This window comes from Talpa occidentalis, unplaced genomic scaffold, assembly GCF_014898055.3.
Source record: "Talpa occidentalis isolate TD23 unplaced genomic scaffold, MPIMG_talOcc4v2.1 talOcc4.16, whole genome shotgun sequence".
In the NCBI taxonomy this organism is placed as follows: Eukaryota; Metazoa; Chordata; class Mammalia; order Eulipotyphla; family Talpidae; genus Talpa; species Talpa occidentalis.
In genome coordinates, this window is record NW_023601653.1 from 74,338,488 (window position 1) to 74,359,682 (window position 21,195).

General features: G+C 50.5%; 2 protein-coding genes and 1 long non-coding RNA gene across 5 annotated transcripts in view; 2 read left to right on the forward strand and 1 right to left on the reverse strand.

The window, feature by feature from the left end:
• Positions 1-5,568, forward strand: part of ADIPOR2 (adiponectin receptor 2) — a 47,652-nt gene extending 42,084 nt beyond the window's left edge. For all 3 annotated transcript variants that reach the window (XM_037514604.2, XM_054696569.1, XM_037514603.2), the window contains 4 exons: positions 1,389-1,575; positions 1,830-2,017; positions 4,094-4,287; positions 5,251-5,568. In XM_037514604.2, the coding sequence (XP_037370501.1) occupies positions 1,389-1,575; positions 1,830-2,017; positions 4,094-4,287; positions 5,251-5,379 (698 nt within the window). In that variant the 3' untranslated portion in view covers positions 5,380-5,568. The remainder of the gene's footprint in view (positions 1-1,388; positions 1,576-1,829; positions 2,018-4,093; positions 4,288-5,250) is intronic.
• A 6,557-nt stretch (positions 5,569-12,125) lies between these two features.
• The window catches only part of CACNA2D4 (calcium voltage-gated channel auxiliary subunit alpha2delta 4), an 83,965-nt gene continuing 74,895 nt past the window's right edge, over positions 12,126-21,195 (reverse strand). Inside the window, exons 30-38 of the mRNA XM_037513275.2 lie at positions 20,830-20,900; positions 19,836-19,911; positions 19,285-19,337; positions 18,822-18,877; positions 18,512-18,532; positions 15,594-15,711; positions 13,306-13,418; positions 12,941-13,023; positions 12,126-12,228 (exon numbers count right to left, since the gene is read on the reverse strand). Coding sequence (XP_037369172.2) covers positions 12,136-12,228; positions 12,941-13,023; positions 13,306-13,418; positions 15,594-15,711; positions 18,512-18,532; positions 18,822-18,877; positions 19,285-19,337; positions 19,836-19,911; positions 20,830-20,900 — 684 coding nt within the window. The 3' untranslated portion in view covers positions 12,126-12,135. The remainder of the gene's footprint in view (positions 12,229-12,940; positions 13,024-13,305; positions 13,419-15,593; positions 15,712-18,511; positions 18,533-18,821; positions 18,878-19,284; positions 19,338-19,835; positions 19,912-20,829; positions 20,901-21,195) is intronic.
• On the forward strand, positions 18,626-20,537 carry LOC119247853 (uncharacterized). Its single transcript, XR_005125836.2, has 4 exons — positions 18,626-18,813; positions 19,421-19,577; positions 20,073-20,166; positions 20,458-20,537. It is a non-coding gene; the product is annotated as an uncharacterized LOC119247853 (long non-coding RNA).

The window sequence follows — 21,195 nt, forward strand, 5'->3', positions numbered from 1 at the left end:
ATGTGGAAACAACCCAAATTTCTGTCAATTGATAAATAAAATATATCCATCAATGGACTGTTATTTGGCTGTAAAAAGGGATGAAGTATTGATACATGGGTGAGCCTTGAAAACATGATAGAGAAGCTGAACACAAAAGGCCACATCCACATATTGTATGATCTGTATACACGAAGTGCCCTGAATGAGCAAATCCATAGAAACAGAAAGGGGTTATTGGTTGTCTAGGGCTGCAGGGGAGTGGGGAATGGGAGATGACTGTGACAGATGTAGGGTTTCTTTTTGAGGTGATGAAAATGTTGTGGAATTAGTGGTAATGGCTGCATGTATAATATTTTCTGGATTTACCCCATTTGATTTATATTTCTTATTCCACATTTTATTTCTACTGTGTCCCCAAGCTCCTGCATGCTAGTATAGTTACACTAGAGAATCAAATCAAGTTCTTTGCTGATTTCTAACTCAAGGGTAAATGTTTTACTAAGTGGATCAAACAAATGTTTGACTTCTTAATTCTGTGCCTGCCCTTGTGTTAAGTGGTCCTTCCCTATGCACTGAGAACATGGTATCTTGCTGTGGAGAACAATTAAAAATATTATGGTTATGAAATAGTCTGAATAGACATTTTATTGTCTTTAACTCTTGACTCTATTGGGCCAAATGGTGAGACCAGGGAAGCATAAGACTCCTTGCTAGCTGTTGGTACAGGAAAACTGTATTTCCTGGTAGGGTTTGAAGATACTGGAATAAAACTGGGATAGGTATGATACTGAATAAAACTGGGATAGGTATGATATGTGTGCCACAAATTTTATAAATGCAGTTTCATGCTAGATCTAAAGGTAGAAGTGGACTAATTAGTCTTTTAAGAAGTAGGGGATTGGTTTCTTTGGATTATCCTTTTACATAAATGTTCATAAACATTTTTTAGTTTTTAAGATTTTTAATTTTAATTTTTTAGTTTTTAAGATTTATATATGCATGCAAGAACATAAATAGGAAGGTGAGAGGATTCACCAAAGGCAGAGTGGGGAGCAGCTGGAGAGACAGGAGAGGTCTGCTATGCCATGTGGGCTGCTCCCTGACCAGGGATCGAACTCATGCTGCAATGGCTGGTGATAGCTTCATAGTGCTGAGACTTAACTCCTTGTGCCACTAGGGAGGCCCCATGAACATAATATATTTATGAAGCTGAGGAGTTTGTGATGCCAAAAGTGTTTAAAGTGGACCAAAATTTTAGTTAAGATTCAGCTGCTTGGAGACTTTTTCTTATGGATCTTTCAATTCAGATATAATTGTGATTGTGAAGGATTAAAAACATAATCAACATAAAATACTGTCTCTTCAAACAGATAACCTTTTTTCTTCCCCTTGTACTCTTTTCCTAGGTTGTGTATTCTTCTTGTGCCTGGGGATCTTTTATATGTTTCGCCCAAACATCTCCTTTGTGGCCCCTCTGCAAGAGAAGGTAGTCTTTGGATTATTCTTCTTGGGGGCCATTCTCTGCCTTTCTTTTTCATGGCTCTTCCACACAGTCTACTGCCATTCAGAAGGGGTCTCCCGGATCTTCTCTAAGTAAGTATATGTAAAGTTCATACTTAGATCAATGGTTTGATCAATAGAGCTAGTGGGTTGGGGAAAAACATCCAGCAGAATTGGCAGAATTCTGGATACCATCTGCTGGGAACTTTTTCTTTTATAAATTAAAGCAGCACCCTAATTTGCATTTGAGCTATAAATTTTAGCCAGCTCATGTCATGGGGGATTCATTGGAACTTATTGTGGGCAGTAATTTTTGAAATAAAATGGATTTTTTTTCCTTATCCTAGACTGGATTACTCTGGTATTGCTCTTCTGATTATGGGAAGTTTTGTCCCTTGGCTTTATTATTCTTTCTACTGTAATCCACAACCTTGCTTCATCTACTTGATTGTCATCTGTGTGCTGGGCATCGCGGCCATTATAGTCTCCCAGTGGGACATGTTTGCCACCCCTCAATATCGAGGAGTAAGAGCAGGTAAGAGCACATGGAGGTTTTACATTGGACATCATTTATTTACCTGTCATTTACTAAAGGCCTACCATTCGCGGTGCTTTGCTGTGGTACTGTGATGTAAAGATGAATAGGTACCTGTTCTTCAAGGACTTTACTGGACTCGTGTTCATTATTAGTGTAGCATTAGAGGGCAGTGGTGAGCTCTGTGAGCTGGTTTCTATTGGGCCATATCGTTTCCTTTAGAGTTTGGCCACATGCGGTCTGTGGCCAGCGCTCTTCACCTTTGTAAAATAGTCATTCCTCTTATTTGCTCATCTTGCAGTGTATGTTTTTTTGTAGTCATTGGGGTTTTGTTGTTGTCTTTTGGTTTACTGTATGTTTTTATTTTAAATTATGTTATCTGCTTAGTTAAATAAGATTTTCTTCCATAATGATTGTGTTCTATGGCAGGCTTTATGTATAAAGAGGCTTTTTATATTTAGGATAGTGCCTGTTTAGGTGGAGATAATATAGAAAGCCAAAGCTCCTGGCTGCTTTGGTTGAGTCTTCCTCTTAGGAGTACAGAGTTAATGAGATATGCTTTTGTCTTCCCTGCACTGGGGGCTCCTTGTCGCTGGGGCTGTGCCTTCAATTTTCTTTCCCCATTATCAAACTCAGTGTCGACTAAGAATGAGCAAGAAGTATTAAAAGTATTTTTCTTCTTGATCCTTTTTTTTGAAAAACCACATAGTGTTAAAAATTCAAGATGCGGCTCATCTGCAGTTACCTTGAAGGTTAGAAATTAGAATTAACTTCATGTTAATAAGCACTGTTCTAACTGCCCTCTTTGCCTTTTTAAGTGTATCTAAGTGCACAGGAGCAGTGGCCAGGGCTGACTTTGAGCAGTACTTAACTGTGCTGTTGAGCTGCTTGAACACATGCGAGAACAATGTCTTTGCTGAACGGAGTGATACATTCTGCTATTTGTACACGTCAGAAGACCCAAGTACCTGAGCTTTTGACCTAAGGGGAAGATAGACAAAACCATTAGCAGCCTTTGCTTAGCATGTAGAGGAAGAACAAGGTCATAATTGTGAGGAGTAGAAGTAGGAACTAGTTTTTATTTAGGCCTGCGTGGTTCCTTCTGTGAGATCAGCATTGTAATTTTCTTGTTTTTTCGTAGATAATCATTTAATTGCTGAATATGCATCCGAGCATGCTTGTATCATTGTGTACCAGCGGCTTGTGTGGTAATGCCCAGCGGGAGTACTAGATAGGTGTTTATCTATTGAGAAAGCTTTCCAAGTGACAGTTTGGGTTGCACGAGTCATTCTTAGCTCCGTGTGTCACAATAGAAGAGCAGCCACTGCTGCTGTGAGGAGTTCTCCCTGTGTTACTTGGTTGAGACAGAGATTTCAAAGTGGTTTTAGATGAGTGACCTTCAAACGTTGATCAGGACATTTTCTGTCAAAGCCTTAAACACAAATTCACATGTGTATAAACTTACAAAGTTACACAAATTAGAACTTAACACTCCACATGTGAAATAGTCTGATTTTTTTTTTTATTCTTGCTCAGTAAAAAAATGCTGATCCAGACTCACTCAGTTGATCTTACAGAAGTTTGAAACCACTACTAGAGATGATTTTGGAGGCAGCAGGGGCTATGGTGGAATGATACTGATAGACTTCTGCATCTGATGGGGAGTTTTTGGCCTGAAAGACTTCAGGTCCATCTCTTTTTTTCCTCTTTCTCACTGCGGCTCCTTACCCTCCTACTTGACCCCCGTCCCAGGAATCTGTTGCTTCAAGTGGATGTAAAATTGTTCTGTAGTGTAATCTGTCGTAGGAAGGGACAGTATTTAGGGAGGTTCAAACAAAGTCCTAGTGCTATCTTTTCCTAAAACACTTCTCAACGTAAATTCAAACCCTTTGGTGACTGACTTGTTAACCTAAGCCACTCTTACCATTTGTAAGTAAATTTATCTTTGAGAACATAGCAGTACTGTCTTGTGCAGCAGTTTCCCTTTCAAACAAGAAGCTGATGTTGTATCCTGTGACGTTTCAGTGTGTAGAATTACTGGTACTGTGTTGTAATGGTGCCTTCTTGTGATCCTAGGAGTGTTTTTGGGCCTAGGCCTGAGTGGAATCATCCCTACCTTGCACTATGTCATCTCGGAGGGATTCCTGAAGGCTGCCACCATCGGCCAGATTGGTTGGTTGATGCTGATGGCCAGCCTCTATATCACGGGAGCTGCCCTTTATGCTGCCCGCATCCCCGAGCGCTTCTTTCCTGGCAAGTGTGACATCTGGGTGAGTGTGGTCAGTGTGTATACACACGTGGGTCAGTGGGTTATTGACAGAAATAATTGAAAAAGCTGTAGACTCAATCAGGAGACCTCTATCTAGTCCAGACTCCTCATGAGTTGTGTTTCTCCGGCTGACAAGTCCCATGGTAGCTAACATTTATTGAGCACTACTTGGTGCTCGGCGCCGTGCTCAGAGAGCACTTTACACAGGCTACTTCATTGACTACGCTGACCCCAGTGGGTGTAACCAAAGTCCTAAATTCAGTGGTTTCCAGTGAGAGACTAAGTGTGTTTATGTGTGTTTAGTTGGAGGAGGAGGTTGAAATAACTACATTGTGATTAAGAGAGGAAAGAAAGGGGTAAGGAGACCAACAGATAGTAGATGGGACATTTTATCACTGGTCTCCTCCGAGTTCAGTTGAGCTCTCTGTGGGATGAACACATCGCTAACTTAGGCACTGTTAGAAGCTTCAGGTTAGCACGTGAGAGCGGAAGGAAACTAGCCACCACCATGTGTTTTGGCCTAGTCAGTCCTTTAGATTTTCCTGCCCTGCACCCCTTTACATTGTGCAGCAGCACCATTCATGGGGCCGTGACCAAGCTGCGCATCCGCAGCGAGGAGCACACCGCCCTGTCTAACCACAGCCCCTTCTTCAGCATCAGGGATTCTCTGGGGCTTTGTGGTCCGTTGGCAAGAGGGTCTTTGTACCACGTTTGCCCCTCATCCACAAGCTGGCTGCCTGCTCAGCGTGCCGAGCGCTCGCCACAGCACCTTGATTCTTCGGGGACACCAGGTTCTCTGTTCAGTGGAATGTGATAGGCCTCATGTTCTGAGATGGCGGACGTCTCAAGTTTGAGCTCTGTCGCGCCCATTCCCTGCCCTCTGCTCCGCAGAAGTGACCCCTGGTACTCTTCAGAGACTTAATAATGTATGGCTTTCTCCTCTCCTCTCCCTTTTGTGCTCCAGTTTCACTCGCATCAGCTGTTTCACATCTTTGTGGTTGCCGGCGCTTTCGTTCACTTCCACGGTGTCTCGAATCTCCAGGAGTTCCGCTTCATGATTGGCGGGGGCTGCAGTGAAGAGGACGCGCTGTGATACCTGCCACTACACAGGGACTGTGACCCTGAGCGAGACCCTGCACGCCACAGGCCTCCCTTACTGGCCGTGATGCCAGTACCAGAGGAGCACCCAGACTTCGCCGGCCTCGTGGGCTTTGTGGTGCCCCCGGAACTCCACGCGGTACACCACTGAGAAGAGAAACACGAAAATAAATCATACCTCAAAGGGTGGAGTGCATCAATTTGGAGAAAAGGAGGAATGGCCCAGACCCTGACTTACTCTCGGGTTCTGCTGACGGGGCCATGAGCCCCCAGCAGACTGGCTTCTGGTCCGTGCCACAGTTGGGTGTGGGAGGCGGGGCGCAGTTCAGCTGTGGTTCGCCCTTCTTCCTTTCTCTCTCCTTAAAGCAGTCGTACAAACCAATTTAGGTGAACATTTATATCCTGTTAAGGGGTGGGAGTGTGGTTTTAGATGTTCTTTTGGGAGAACACAGAAATTAATGTAAATAAGATTTCTAACTTACTGTTTAAATAAGAATTTATATAAATGTTTAAAACATAGGGATCGGGCGGGAGGGAGAATTTTTGTATAGAATGAAACATGCAAGTACCACACACTGTTTCAATTTTGCACAAAGTGACTGTAGGAGGGTTGGGTGATAGCCCCAGAATACCTAATGCCTCGGTGCACCAAGGTGCCTTCTGAAGGCTGGCATACTTTGGGTCACGTGACCACTCTATGCCTGAGAGCCTTTGGGAGTCTTGAGGTGGAGGGAAGCGGTATGTGTTTCTCAGTGGAAGCAGCATGTGAGTGGCTAACGGGATGTTTTAGATAGAGGCTCTGGTTAAGGTGTCACTTGAGCGAGTGACTTGTTTATAGGGCTAGTGACCCTTTCTGAGGAGTAGAGCTACCTACTCGGGAAATCAATCGTGCTGGTGGGGTGGGGGTTGGGGCGGGGTGGAGACAGTGGAGGAGTTATGGAAATATTAGCACAGGGGCTGATCTGCTTACTTTCTGGCATCCTGTTCAGTTTTGTGGTGATTCTTATCTAACTGGAGGGGTGTGACAGTTTTCCACATTCTTGGTGTGGAGTGCTGCCACACCCTGGGAATTTCCTTTTGTTAAAATCACTGCCCAACTACCCGTCCTCCTCCTGGGAATAAAAATGGACATTTCATTAGTATCATAGTGCCTGGCTTGGAGCCAGCTGTAGAAGAGATTCTGACTTGTCCAGGTGCCTCCTGAACTCACTCATAGGTGTGAGAGCACGTCTTTGGGTTAGGAAAGATGAGTTTCAGCTCTGGCACACTATCATGGCAATCCTAGGTGTGACAGACACTCAACTCTCCTTGAACAAGAAAACCAGCAGAACTTTTGTAAAGTAGGGTCTGTTACCCACCGTGGAATTATCACCATTATCTGAACCCCATTTTGTAGGGATAGTTTGGTGGGAAGTTTTCAAAGAAGACTGTTATTGCTAGGGAGTCTGGTAGGATTCTTAAAGCATTATCTTTGAAGAACTACTAGAAGTAAAAAAAAAAAAAAAAAGAGATCGGTCCTGTCCTAGGGATACCCTGTTCTGGCATTAGGGATAGTGTGGGGAAGGATCTGGTTCAGAGAATTCTGATCTTGGCTCATAGGGGAACCACTCAGATAACCTTCCAGTCTTCTGTTCCTTGCTGTCATCCGAGGCTTTGGGTGTTTGTTACATCCTGGGGGGTGTGGGTATTAGAACAAAACATTGAGGCCCTAAGCATGGGGCTGATGTCCTCACATGGGTGTTTGGGAATATGGGAAGGGTCAATGATTCGTGCAGGATCATGTTTTCTTGGTTATTTTTCTCTTTTTTCTCTACAATTTCCAGCGAAAGCTGGGAACCAGGAAGAAAGACTCCATTGTAGAATTTGGGAACAACTTAAGAGTATTTTGGTTCTGGATAAGGTCACTGCCCTGGGTGCTAGGTGGACCCAGCAAAAGACTCTCTGGGTGAACTGGTGCAGTGCCTGACAGAATAAGAACAGTGTTACTCCCTTGGAGGAGACATAGTCCTCAGGACAGTGGCCATCTGGAAGGACGCTCTCTTATGTCATGGAAACAACAGCACATATCAGAAGCCAGACTTGCTCTTCGGTCATGCACTTAGGGATATCGGGTATAAGATACACCCTGTAACACCACCAACAGAAGCAGCAGTCTCGGGGCCCAGCTACCCACACCCCAGAGGAGGAGCTGAATCTGGTTCAACATAGCACAAATCCCTAGGAAAATGCAGTTAACATCAATGATGCGTGATCCAGTAAAAACAATCTCCCTCTTTAGGGTGTGTGTGTTTGGGGAGCATGTGTGCGCCCATTTCTCTGTGTGTCTGCAACTCACTACCAACAGCCTCGATGTGCACTTGGTCTTACAGTGCTCCTGAGAACTCTCCAGGTCGGCGCCTGAATGCCTTACTCTCAGCAGTCAGAGGCTTGCTTGCTCTGCACAGATTTTTAATTTTCTTTTTTGGCCCTAGGCTCATTAGGATCTCTACAGCTTCATTCTCTCACCATGAAATAGTGGCCTTTTTCAGTATTTTCTCCCTTCCCACTTCATAAATTGCTGAAGCCACAAAGCACATTTTGGGGGGGATCATAGAAGATTGGGGTTCCAAAAGGCATTGGTGTGGATGGCTCCATTCACCATGGGATTTCCCTACTTGCTGTATTCTCAACTTCTAATAAAAAGAACCAAATGGCATATAAACGTCGGTTGTGTGTTTTCTTTCCTGCCTCGGCTTACCTCCCCATAGCGTTTGGCACATCTTGCTTGAAGCCTTAATTGAGAGACGGAAGCTTGAGAAGTGTGCGGAGACTTCCCAATAGAATGCACAACAAATGTAAGTGCTTTTGCCCACTCATTACCCCCAGTTTTTCTTATGCTGTCATCATAATTGGGACCAGGTTAGAATGAAAGGGGAGAGCTAGCTCTTCAGGGGCGGTTCTCACCAAATTATACAAAAAATGATACAACGAGCACTTCCACTTCGTTTGCAAGGGAATCTGTTAAAGGACTCTTGATAGCTCATATTGTCGTGACCTCAGCGCCGTGAGCCGATGAGTGTTATTTCACTCTCCTTTTATAGTGGAGGAAACAAGCTTAGAAACGTGCAGTCAGCACTCTATGAAGAAAATTCCAAGTAATTTCTGTATTTGGACAAGGATTTTTTCGTTTTTGTTGATTCTTCTATGTGTGAGAGGGGAGGAAAAATACTGTCCTTTTTGCTCCATTCAAAACTGCTTTTTTGAGGGCGGTTTCCGGAAGTTGGGTGATAACATCCATTTTGAATTCTCAGTTGTTAAGTGTCGATGATGACACTAGGGTTTCTCCATATTCCTACATAAAAGACTGGTCCACAATCTGCTCTTGATGAAAAATAAGCTGCCGCTGTTTGCTTTCTAAAAGGTGTCTGCTTCCTCTCAGGTGATGTTGGGTTTTGTAAAGGAAGCAAATGAGGATACTCTGTGGCTTTATGGAGCACCAAGGTTTGGTTCCCTCAAAATTATTCCAGACACACAATTCTTGTCTCTCAAATACTTTGCTTCAATTGTAGCAAGTTACGCATTTTCCTTCCCACAGTGGGTGGGCATGAAGTGTTGTCTGAATGGATGAAATTTTTTCTGCCAACTCCTTCACTTGGTGAAAACAAGTTCAGTTTAACTCCTGCAACTTCTGCCTGTGCTGGCGCGGAGCTGCACGCGGGCTCACCGAGGATCCAGCTAGGGGGCGTGAAGGCCTGCGGTTTACTGCCCACGCACATGCCCCGGGCCTGCCTCAGCTACCTGGGTGTAGAAACAGGGAGGTCAGAGCCCCATCCTGCCGTTTGCCTCAACTCGGTTTGCTCACGTGTAAAATGGAGCCAATCAAATATACTTTGCATCCTCCACTGAGATGCCGCGAATCCATGTTTCTCAAACTTCCTGTCCCAAATGCCTGACATTTCCGCTAAACTCTTGCTCAGAATTTTTTTTTTTTTTTTTTTTTGTGGTCTATGGTTCCTTCCCCCATATTTGCTTTCCAGACTTCACTTAGCGTTATGAAGTGGTTGAAGCATGTCACCTGGCAGCACTTCATTAAAATACACAATACTATTCGGTGGATTTGGTAATTTATCCCTGGGTCTGAGGAAGCGGGGTCTGACAGCAGCCTTGAGTTCTTGGTCACCCAGAGGTGTGCAACACTGACAAGGGATTTCAAGATTCTGTCCCTTAAACTTTTGCCACTTGTTAATGACTCCGGTTTTGACTTTCTGCTCTGAAATGTAGGTGTTGATGCTTCAGCTTGAGCCAGGCTGCCACCTGCTGTCCTTTATTGGTTCTGCTAAAAGTACAAAGAGGAGAAATATAACAGTTCTGACCTCGGAAGGCAAACTCGCAAGAATAGTCTGTAAATAGTAAGTTAGTTTGGCAGAAGTGTTTTTCCTCCCGTTGGTTCCGGCAGGGGTTTCCAGATCTTAGAGTCCACTCCGGGCCATGGGAGACACAGGGATGAAACCGACAAGAAGGCCAGGAGCTTGCCCAACTCTTCCTAAGCTTGATTTTTAAACTAAATGGACAAGATAGTTGATATATTTGACTGTTGACCTGGCAGCTGTGTCTGGGAGGCTGGAGTTGAGGTCAGACGCTCTTGGAGGCCAAAACACTTACCAGCGCCTGTGGTGCCTCAGGCCCTAGTAGAGAGGCACTGGGCAATGATTAGGAAGATTAGGAAGTGCACTGGGGCCAAACCTGTCACAGTGAGGAGGCACCACAGTGGGGAGCTCGGGTGGGCAGCCAAGGGACAGAGAAAGGGCTCCCTGCTGCTTCTCATGTGCACCAGTCATGGCTTCCTCCCCAGCCCCAAGAAACAGGGTGATGCCACAATAGCAGTTCAAGTTCACAAGGAATCAGTGCTTACCACATACCAGGAGGTTAGAAGCACATTGTATGAATATCACATTCAAACCTCACAATATATTATTCCAGTAATTTGAACTCAGTTTTCAACGCCATGCCCAGTTCCCTGCTCTGTCATTCGGGGCTAACAACGGTACCTACTTCAGAGGGTTGTGGTGAGGACTCAATGAGTTAATTGCTGTTATTTATCTGGTACAAGTAGCCCTTAGTCATGCCAGCATCATCCTGCCACTTGAGCTGGTTGAGTGAGTGAGTTCGAGTCAATCTCTTACCTTCTCTGAAGCTCCATTTCTTTAGCTATTAACAGGGCCATTTAATGCTCACTTCACACAATTGTGAGAATTAAATGGTGGGGGAAATGTGTCATCCATAATGCAGGGACTTTACAGACATCATGAATGTCTGATAGCTCTGGTTCCTTCCAGAGAGAAGTGGGGGCTCCTTGCTGGTGGGCAAGCTTGGGCAGCTCTGTGCTTTGAGTGTGGAGGCTGGAAGAAGGTCCACAGGGTGCTGTGCCCTGTGCATACCTGTCATATGGGGCAGGCCTGGACCCCCTCACTAGAGGTCCGTGAATTTAAAGATCTGAGGCCACTTCAGAATTTCTGTGTGGTTCTGCCCTTGCTGTTGCGGCCACAGTAGAGACTGCTGTCTTGGGAGCCAGGCCTGAGGGGGTGGGGGAAGCTGGGCAGTTGGGGGAGGTGTGCATGTGGATGATGAAGTTCCCAGAAATAGTTCCTTTCCAGGTGGACGCTGCAAATTGGAGTGTTCCAGAAATTTCCAACCCAGGGACAGAGTCAGATAGTCTCTTTTCTAGAACAGCAGCAGAAAAATACCATCATGAGACCTAGACCTCCAGCGAGTATGGCACTGGCTGGCGCTGAGAGACCCCACCAAGCCACTGGGGACACTGTTCTTTCCCAGGCCTCTGCCAGAAGGCAGCCATTCCAGCCTCTCCCTGGCTCGTGGTATTTTCAGGGCAATTGAACGGCTCAGCCTACTGACTTTCCTTTAGAGAAACACAAAAGTTAAGGCTTTGCAAAGTTTAGTTAAGGCTTTGCAAAGATGTTTTTAGGAGATTTTTAATAGCAACAGTTTGTGGACATCACACGCAGCCATACTGACGTGAAAGGATTTTAATACCTGTTCTCGTTCTGGGTCTTTTCATTACCATGTTGCTGTGACTTCCCTGCCTCCTCTCTCCTCCAGTAGCTCCCCTAACCCCCAAATGCACAACATTTTGGAGCAGCTGTTAGGAAATCACGTTGCCCTCCACCATGAGTCTCACTTTTAGACAGTCCTGTTTCGGGGAGGGCACGTTCGTTTCATTTCTGCTGTCAGCTTCATTTTGTCCTCCTTTTAAGTCTGCGGGTCTTTCACCACCCCAACCAGGTTCATTAGAAAAGCTGACCCTCTTGGGCCTCCCTGGTGGTGCAGCGGTTGAGCGCTGGGCTGCGAAGCTGCCTGCAGCCTCTGCAGCACCGGTTCGATCCCCGGCCACCGGGGAGGGTCCCACATGGTGCGCAGACCTCTCCTGCCCTGCCCACTGCTCCCCTCAGCAGCGTATTTCATCAGTCTGTTCTGCTCCCCGCTCTGGCTCTCATGAATTCTCTCACCCTCCCGCGTTTCTGACTGTATGATCCAGATCGAGCTTGTGCTGGGCTCCTGGAGCGGAGGGAAGAAAATGGGGGGATGCCTTTGAAACTTGGGGTGGATGATGCAGGCACCTGGGAAGTTTTTTGGGAAATAGTTTCTGGTTTCATCTAACACATCAGAACTCAAAAACAGATGCCCCGACTGTAGAATGTCTGGGAGGGTCGCCTTGTCAAAGGGAGGTGGGCCTGGGTGGGAGTGGCCACAGCATCTAGGAGGGTAGCGCCCAGGTGCACAGGGGCAGCAGGAGCAGAGGGAGCGAGGCTGAGGTATCTGAGGCGCCACCGCAGTCCTGGGCATTCTCCTGTGAACCCAGAGAGAGAAGAGAGGCAGCATTCAAGATGGGGGAGCCTCCCGGCCAGAGGCGTACTATGGGGACCTCTGGGATGAACAGGCATCCAACACCTGAGAATGAAGTTCTAGGAAGATCCCCTTTTCAAGGGAGGGAAGTCGAGGCTGTCCATTCAACCCAAGAACTGGGCTCAAGACTTCTCTGCTCTTCCCCAACCAGGAAGGGGCATGGGGTCATCTTAGAATACCCTCAGGGAAGTCGTCAGCTCTGGAGGCATCTTTGATGGGGGACATCTGTGGCAGCCACATCCAGCAAAGATGACACCGAGCATGAAACACCCAGCTCGGGGTCTGCTCCGTGGTGGGTGCTCAAAAAATGCCTGTCACTGTTGGCATTATGTGCACAGCGTCTTCTGTGTGCTCAGATCATTTGGAGCTGAGGACAGCAGCAATGAGCACAGCATGAGGAAGCTGAGTTTCAGCCACCGAGGACCCAAGCCCTGAGAAATGTGGTTCTCTTTGTGGAAGCACCTTGGATCCTGGGGAACTCGGTATTTGAATGACACGGGTCTAAAGGGGAACGCACATGTGCAAATGCATTCCACGAGCCACACGGGCACAGCTACCTCAGCACGTGTCCCAAACACACTCAGATCTGCACAGTCAGGGAGCTGAGGACTGGGGATGAAGACCCAGCCTCGCCCTCATCCCCACCCCAGGCTCACCTCTGCGTGGAAGGCGTGGCAGGAATCTGGTCTCCGGCGGAGCTTCTGGGAGCGCATCCTGTCACACTTGACAGACGCGTTATGTGCAGGACTCACTGTTAAGACAAATGCCTCATGATAGGAGCTTATTCTGGAGACTGGAGACTCAGTTCTGGAAGAATCTACCCCTGGTGGAGTGAGCTGCCTAGCATGTGGCCCCAGGGATAGGAGGTGGCACCCAGGGTCTGGGGGAAGGGTTGCAGGACAAATCAGGATGCTCTGTGGGGGAGGGTGGGCACTGGTGGTGAGGGACCCTGGCCCCTAATACATCCACCCCACCCCCACCCCCACCCCAGCCTGCACATCCTGGGGAACTGGGAGGATATATTTGACTTCTGTAGCCTCCTGCAGGACAGGTGGGAAAACGCTGCAGTCGCAGGTGGAGTCCGTCACCAGGAGGAGAAGGTTACTCTTAGGAATCTGTTGCATCATGAACATTCTGCAGTAGAGACAGAGGTGAGGCCAAGAGACTTCATGGCAGGCTCAGCCTTGGGCTTCTAAGCAAGAACTTCTAGAGACTTCAGTGTGGAGTTGGGGTGGCCGGGGAAGGAGGGATGCCACAAGGCAGCCCAGAGCAGGGGCAGAGACAGAACGGTCCTGGGCAACCCACCCAGTCCTACTGGATTCATTTACCCACAAGCATTTGCAGTTGAACACACTTTTCCCAGCAGATGGGAGGTGAGGAAATCCCAACTGGGACATTTCTGACAGTGAAAGGAGTTGTTGTTAATCTATGCAGGAACATCAGGCCTAGACGGGCGCTCCCAAGACAGTAGGGATGTGCTGTGGCTCTCCTTGCTTCTTTGGGGGAGCCTGTCGGGGGCAGGCCAGGGGGGAGCGGTAGTGCTCACAGGTGGCCACAAGGTGGCGCAGTGTTCCTGCACACGGCCCGGGAGGCCCCTGGAGAGGGCTGGCGGAAAGTCTATTATGCAGCAGGCCTGGCGCATTACATAAATATAGCTGCCACTTACTGAGCATTTCCTGTGGGGTGGATACACGCACGCAGACACATAGGTATATATTTAACCTTTACAGAACCATTTGAGGTTGGTATTATTCCCATTTTTGTCCTTGAGAAACAGGCTAGAAGAGGTCACGCAGCTGGGAAGTGGTTGTGCCAGCGTTTTAACCCAATTCTGTCTCCTGCAAAGCTTTGCCCTCCAAGATAGCGTTTATTTATCCTCACAGTAAACCTTTGCGAGCACTGCACCAAGAACAATAGTCCCAAGACAGCTGCGGGGGTGAGGTTAAAATCTTGCCCAACACTGCACGCTAATGAGAAATGGAGCCCTGGCAGATGCCAAAGGCTGAGGCCTGGGCGTCTCGGCTACATCCCTGGGCGCCCCCGGAGAATGACCAGGCTAGAGGAGGCCACTGTTCCTGGCCCAGAACTTAAGTTACTGGGCAGAAGGGCCCCCATGAGGTCAGGGGTGGGAGTTGGCAGGAGAGAACTTTCATCAGGCTCTCGCTGCTGCTGGGGGAGCTGGCTGGTTCTGGGGGTGTCTACACAGGAACAAGTCGGGGTGCAGGCTGGGCCCACACAGACATCCAGAGATGCCGCCATGACCCCTTCTTCAGAGAACACCCACCAGGGTCCTTTCTCAAACCTGCCCTTGCCTTCCGAGTCACAACCATCAGTGGGGTTGAGCTGCTGTCCCAGCGGGCGAGAGCGAGGCACACACGGGAGGGGTCACAGCGAACTTGGGGAACTTTTTTTGTCTGGGATCACTCTGGGATCTGGACTCACTGACACAGGATCTGGCCTGGAGGTCACCTTTCCGTAGCTCCCCTGACAGCACACCCGCCGCCCACTGTCCGCACACGGCGCTGCACTCTGCTCTGCCTCAGCCTGTTTTCTTCAACAGGAATGTGGGGAGCAGAGACCCCTTGAGTGGGACTGTAACAGGGGGGTCCCCAGGAAAAGGGGGGGTTCCAGATTCCCTGCCCCACCCAAAGGAGGGTGGAGCTGAGCAGGGAGGAGAAGCTGGAGGGGAGTCTGGAGGGGGAAGGAAGCAAGATGGGGAGCAAGGAGGAGGCCTGGAGGAGGCATGTGGAGCAGAGACATGTGAAGAAGCTGCACTTGCTTCTTGGTCCTGGACTGGTTGAAGCGTGTGGGTGAGAGGCCCGCGGGAGGATAACAATGGCAGCTTTTAACTTGATTTTTCTTTTTCCTCCCAGACTTGCCTGGCTGTTTCTGACCCTTTTCTATGGGTCCCTGCTGGAACGTGCTTTAGGCTCATGGCAGGCTTTCGGGCCTTGCTCTGGGCCAATCCTGTTTGTCTGGGCATTTACCCACAAGGGGACGGGTAACTTTGGGGGCTTGATTTGGAAACTATGTTCTTTGTCTTTTCTTTGTTACATACTAACTGTATTAAAGCTCCTTTCCGTCAAAGGTCTATATGTTTTGTCTTGATGCAGTGGATGGCAGAAACTGTTCAGAGCAGGGAGGTTTGGGGGTTCTGGGGTGCCCCTCTCCCGGCCCCTGTGACCTTTCACCTTGAGCCGCTCTCCCTCATTTCTCCCCACTTTGGAGATGGTTCCGAGTTGGCTCTGGATCCCTGTTGCACCCATGGGGTGGGGTGGGGCGCAGCAGACAAGCACCCTGGGGTCTTACTTCCTGCAGGCTCCACACTCGATGATCCCGTTGGTCTCCTGGATGGCCGCCTGGTGCAGGAACACGGGGTACTCCGTGTCGCAGGGCTGCAGTTGGTCCTGCTTCTTGTGCTTGTGGGCTGGGGGCACAGAGGGCAGTTGGAGGAGGCTGTGGCCCAGGGAGAGGCTTCAGCACTTTCAGGGTGCGGGTTCACCACAGGCCGCTTGCAGATGTTTCCTTGTTAGGAAGTTCTCAGGGGGGTGGGGAGGCACTGGGGTCGTGGGGTGGGAGGTGGGGGGGCGGGACAGGATCCAGGAGGCACGAGGATCCCAGCGGCTTTGGCCTCAGGGCCTGGGAGGTCAGGTGTGTGCCTGACAGGACTCCCCTCTCTCCCCACCATTATAAGCTGTATAAGCTATAAATGCACCTTCCCAGCACTGATAGCTCCCCCAACCTGTGAGGGAGGGGAACGCAGCCTCCCAGGGGTGGTTTGCAGGGACTTTAGTCCCTTATTCCTCTCAAGTGGCCTAAAGTGCTCTGCAGGGCGGCTCCTCAAGGGCTGGAGGGGGGCGCAGTGCCGGAGGGCAGGGTGGGCTCCTCAGTGACCCTGACGCGTGAGCCACTCAGAGACTGGTGAGGAATGGAAAGAGCAGGCCTCAGCAAAGGTGCAGTAGAGGCTCTGGATCTGCTCTGGAGGATGCAGGCTCTCTTCACAGTAGAGGGCAGCCTGAAGGACTCTGCTCGCAGGTGAAGGACATTGTTCATTTTGTCCAAAACAGCAGTGCCATTTTGTAAAGACAGCTCTGCTTCTTCAGGGAAATTTCCGTGCCTTTCCTTTTGATTGGGGGTGGGGACAGCAATCCCTCATTTTATAGACCATGTTCACAGGGTTACAGGGATCAGTACAAGAGCTCCCGGTCTCCTTAATTCCCAGGCCCAGAAACTTCCCACTAGACCTTGAAAGCAACAGGGAGGACAGTCTACAGGCCAAAACCTCCTGAGAGGAAGACCCACGGTGTCCAGTCGGGGTCTGCCCAAACAGGTTTCACCTGTGGTCAAGCTGAACTTCAAGGGCTACTGGGGGGCAGCTCTGCCCTCTGAGCCCTTCAGAACCTGGCTGAAGCCTGGGCTGAACTGGTGGTCCTTCCAGGGCCCAGTTACACCAGCCTGGTGCCAGCAGGGCCTGGTCTAGGTCTGACCTGTCACCTGAGTCACTTTGTGTGGGCAGGTCCTCTAGGGGACAAGCACATATCAACGCCAATTGTGGAACCAAATTGTTACGCGCTTGACCATTGTTTCGCCATTTTGTGTGTATAACCGCCATTTTAGAATTTTGGGTTTACGTTTCGCTTTCCTGGAAGATGATTCCTGGAAAATGATGCAACACTCCTAAAATGTGTCTCATGCTCTATTGACTGAGATAGCCGGGCGCTCAATATCAAAGGTCTCAGACCATTCTGGTGTCCGCTGATAAAAAAGCAACCAATTAAAGAAACCGTGGCATCCCCGAACCATCCGTTTGAATTTTGAGTTGCATCCATGCCAGAAATGCCTTTTAGTAGCCAATGAGTAATTGCCAACTTGTTTTAAAATTTAAGCCTGCTAGTAACCCTATAAATACCTTCCCGTTTCCCCAGTTTGGGACTCTCGCCATCCACCGCTGCGTCAGTGAGTGTGGTGAGTCCAGACTCGGGTCTGTATTAAACTCCCTTTTGTGCTTGCATCAGCTGTCCTTGATTTCTTGGGGGCTGCATTCGTCGTTTGTGGGCACGACACCAATGACACGGGGTTGAGTGGCACCCTGTGGTCACACTGCTGGGCCTGCACTCAGTCCAGCTCTCACCAAGGACAGAGTGGGTGACCAGCAGGACCAGGCCTGCCGGGTGGGGATGGAGGAAGCTCAAGTGATTGCTTCCCTGAAGAGACCTTCTGAGCAGGTAGATTGAGGGAGACCATTCTCAGCTTTTGCAAAATGCAACTTCTGGCAGAGAAAGAGGGGAGCTGCCAGACCCCCCACCATGCATTCCTGTGTGGAGGGACGGGTACCCTGGTTCTAAGCGGGTTGTTCACATGGTTCCTGTCACACCCCAGAGTGGTCCTGTGAAGACTGAGGGGTCTGATTTCCACAGGGCGTCCATGAGCACGGCAAGGACTGGCCACGTGAGCCGTGGTCAGAGGGAGGGCCCTGTGGGCCTGAGGCAGGAGGGAGGAAACACTAGCAGAGAGAGGACAGGTGGAAATTATTTTTCATCAGAACCCAAACTCTAAGCAAACAATGGGACAAGAAGTCTAGCCCAGGAGGTGGAGAAATTCTAGAAGCCTGCGGAAAGGGCTCTTAACATGGAGGAGTAGAGCAAAACCTGCCAAAGTGAGTCAGCCTGGGCTGGCAGGGGTGTGGAAGAGAAAGATTTTCCTCTTCATTTGAAGATCAGTGCCTCGCTCTCCCGGGGCTTTGGGCCAGCGTCACGGCGGGCTGAGAGTGAGGACTTTGCTTTGGGGCCGGGCCTTTGGGGGACACTGTCCTCAGAGCCAAGGTCACGGGAGGCGTATTGTCCTGGGTGCATCCCCGGCACCAGACCGGGGCCACCGCCTGCAACCCCTCATCCGAGCTGGAGGTACCACCGTTCCCTGCCCCACGGGGTGCCCTGGTGGCCACGCACCTGCACGTGCTCACAGCCCTGCACCGAACTGGCCTTTCCTCTGGGAATCATAAACGTTCTCACCTAAGACATGGCTGGAGTAGTTTATTTTCTCGGGAGGCAGGACGGTAGTTGTGTGGGTGAGTCTGGGCTACCTCCGTCCCCTGAGGGATGTGCTTCCCACGGGGAGGCCCGTGATCAGGGGTATCCCGGGATGAAGAGAGCTCAGCCCTTCTTGGGGACCTGTGAGCTCCCAACGCACCACCCCAGCACCCAGGCCCCTCCGCTGATGCCACTCACAGTGATGGAAGACAGCTTTGGCTGCCGAGGCCGCGGGGCCCCGGGCAGGGTTATGATGTCACACAGGTCAGGGTGTCCCAGGGCGGTGATGCCACATGAGATGAATGACGTCACACAGAGCAGTGGTGACCGGAGAAGGTGTGATGTCACAGAGCAGCGAGGAGAGGCGGGAGGAAGAGGAAGGAGAGGAGAGGAAACCCAGCAGGATGAGATATGAGCGATGACGTCTACAGAGCCTGCACCCCCCTTTGTCAGCCCCCCAGAGGACAGGTTTCCAGCGAGCTCTTGGCCTCACATGGCGGGTACTCACCGTCTGCCCCGCCGCCTGCGTGCCAGGACCCCCAGGAGCTCCACTCCAGCAGGAACCTGCCAGACACAGACCTAATCTCCCAGACGTGCCTGCCCTCCCTGCTGGGCCCCTGAGTAGGAGGGGGGCCACCCCTCACCCTCCCCAGCAGAGGCAGTGCCCCACAGCTGAGTGACTGGGAAACCCCTACTGTGGGACAGATGCTGGGCTTAGACCACGCCCTTGGGAGCAGCTGGGCCCCGCAGCCCCCTGGTGCAGCCCCGAGGCTGCTGGATGAGCAGGGAGGTCCCCACAACTGCCCCACCGCGCCCCCCTCTGCAGCAGCGCGCAGGGTGGCAGCACCAAGCTGGGTGACCAGTCCCGGGGGCTTGCTCTCCTCCTCCGGTGGGCAGACCTGCTCGCAGGCTCCCTCTGAGGCCCACCTGCCCAAAGTGCCCGGCCTGCCCCAGCCCCAGCCCACACTCACAGCAAGAGCTCGGTCCCCAGCCACCTGGCCGCAGTCACGAGGGCAGAGAGCGGCTGGGAAGCAGAGGGGCTCAGGTCAGCCCCGGGGGGGGCTTCCAGAGCGGGCAGGCGCTGTGACCACCCTGCACCCTTCCCAGCAGGGGCAGCGCCCCAGAGCCGAGTGATCTGGGAGACCCTCTCGCAGACCCTGGACTTAGACCACGCCCTTCAAGGGGCTGGGGGGTGAGGTTCCAATCCTGAGGAGCGCTGGGTGACATTCTGGGGCTCCCGATCATGTGTGTGCGGGCACAGGAGGTAGGTTAGGAACAGAGCAAGAAAGGGCCAAGCCCACCTCCCCCGCCAGAGGCCCCCGTTACTGCATGGGTTTCCAGAACAATTTCCCGGAAGCCAAAGAGGAGACTACAGGCCTGGGGCAGGAGCGGAGGGGGTGGGGGCAGTGCAGGGAGCAGGGCAGAGGTTTCCAGTCCCGTCCAGCTCGGCCCCAGGGGACCTTATTTCAGGACCGCCAGAGGCTTGCTGTCCGGGGAGGGACAGGGCTAGGGCCATACTCACGCTGCCCAGGGGCCGCGCGGCGCTGGGGTGGGGGTCCGCGGGCTCGCACATGGCCTGGTGGTCATACATGGTCACCCTGAAAGCCAGGAGCAGGCGAGGGCAGTCCAGACCGCTCCCCCCAGCCCCACCCCGGAGGTGTGGAGTCAGGACTGGCAGGGGGAGGTGGCAGGGCGGAGGTGACGTTTCTGCCCCTCTCTTCTAAGAAAATGAGTAACAAACTGGGTTTTCCCCTCTAAGGGATCCCATGCCTTCCCTGCTGGGCCCCTGAGTAGGAGGGGGGCCACCCCCCACCCTCCCCAACAGAGGCAGGGCCCCACAGCTGAGTGACTGGGTGAGTCTGGGCTACCTCCGTCCCCTGAGGGATGTGCTTCCCCCTGGGAGGCCCGTGATCAGGGGTGTCCCGGGATGAAGAGCGCTCAGCCCTTCTTGGGGACCTGTGACCTCCCAACGCAACACCCCAGACACAATAGGGGTGGGACACAATAGGGGTTTGAAGCCCCTCCCCACCTCACATCAAGTCCCCGGATTCAAAAAGGTTGCTTGGGGAGCCCCTTAAAAGACTCCTACTGCGTGTGGGTCTTCATGGAGGCATCATGGACAGATAACATCGTATTCATTTCAGGTGCACAACAGGATGAAACACATCTGCCCACTGAAATGATGCCAATAAATCTAGAAGATGGATCTCTTACTTCTTTTTCTCTTGTGATGAGACTTCTTAAGATTTTAACTTTTACGTATGCCGTAGAGTATTATTAATTATTAATTAGTAATATTAATTATTAATTATACCACAGTCTCCACGTGGTATATTTCCATAACATATATTTTATAACTGGGAGTTTGTGCCTTTTGACCCCCCTCCCCTATTGCCCACCCCTCTGGCACCCTCACAGTGCATTTTTTAGGACAGGGTCCCCAGATCTGGGCTATTTAGCATCAGATCTTGCCCCTTATGTGACTATTCAGACGGGGAGACACAAGTTCCACTTACTGGCTGAACACCCCCATCCTGAGCAGCTGGGTCACGAGGGCACCGTCCACCTCCCCCAGAAATCTTCCCATCTGTGAGGCAGGAGCAGGAGGGGAGAAGGGGGTAGAGAGAGAATCAGCAGGATGCAGACTCCCATGTCTCCACCTAAACCCTGGCTCACTTCTGAGCGCTGGTGGGGTTTCCCCACAGAGACCTTTGAACATAATCAAAACCGCATCCCTCCACCCCACCCCTCCCCTCAGCCTGCTCCTATGCTTTATTCTCCCTCTCTCACTGCTTTTGTTTCTTAAAAAGATTTATTTATTTATGCATACAAGAACTGGGGTACAGGCCAGAGGTGTGGGGGTGAGAGGATTCACCAGAGAC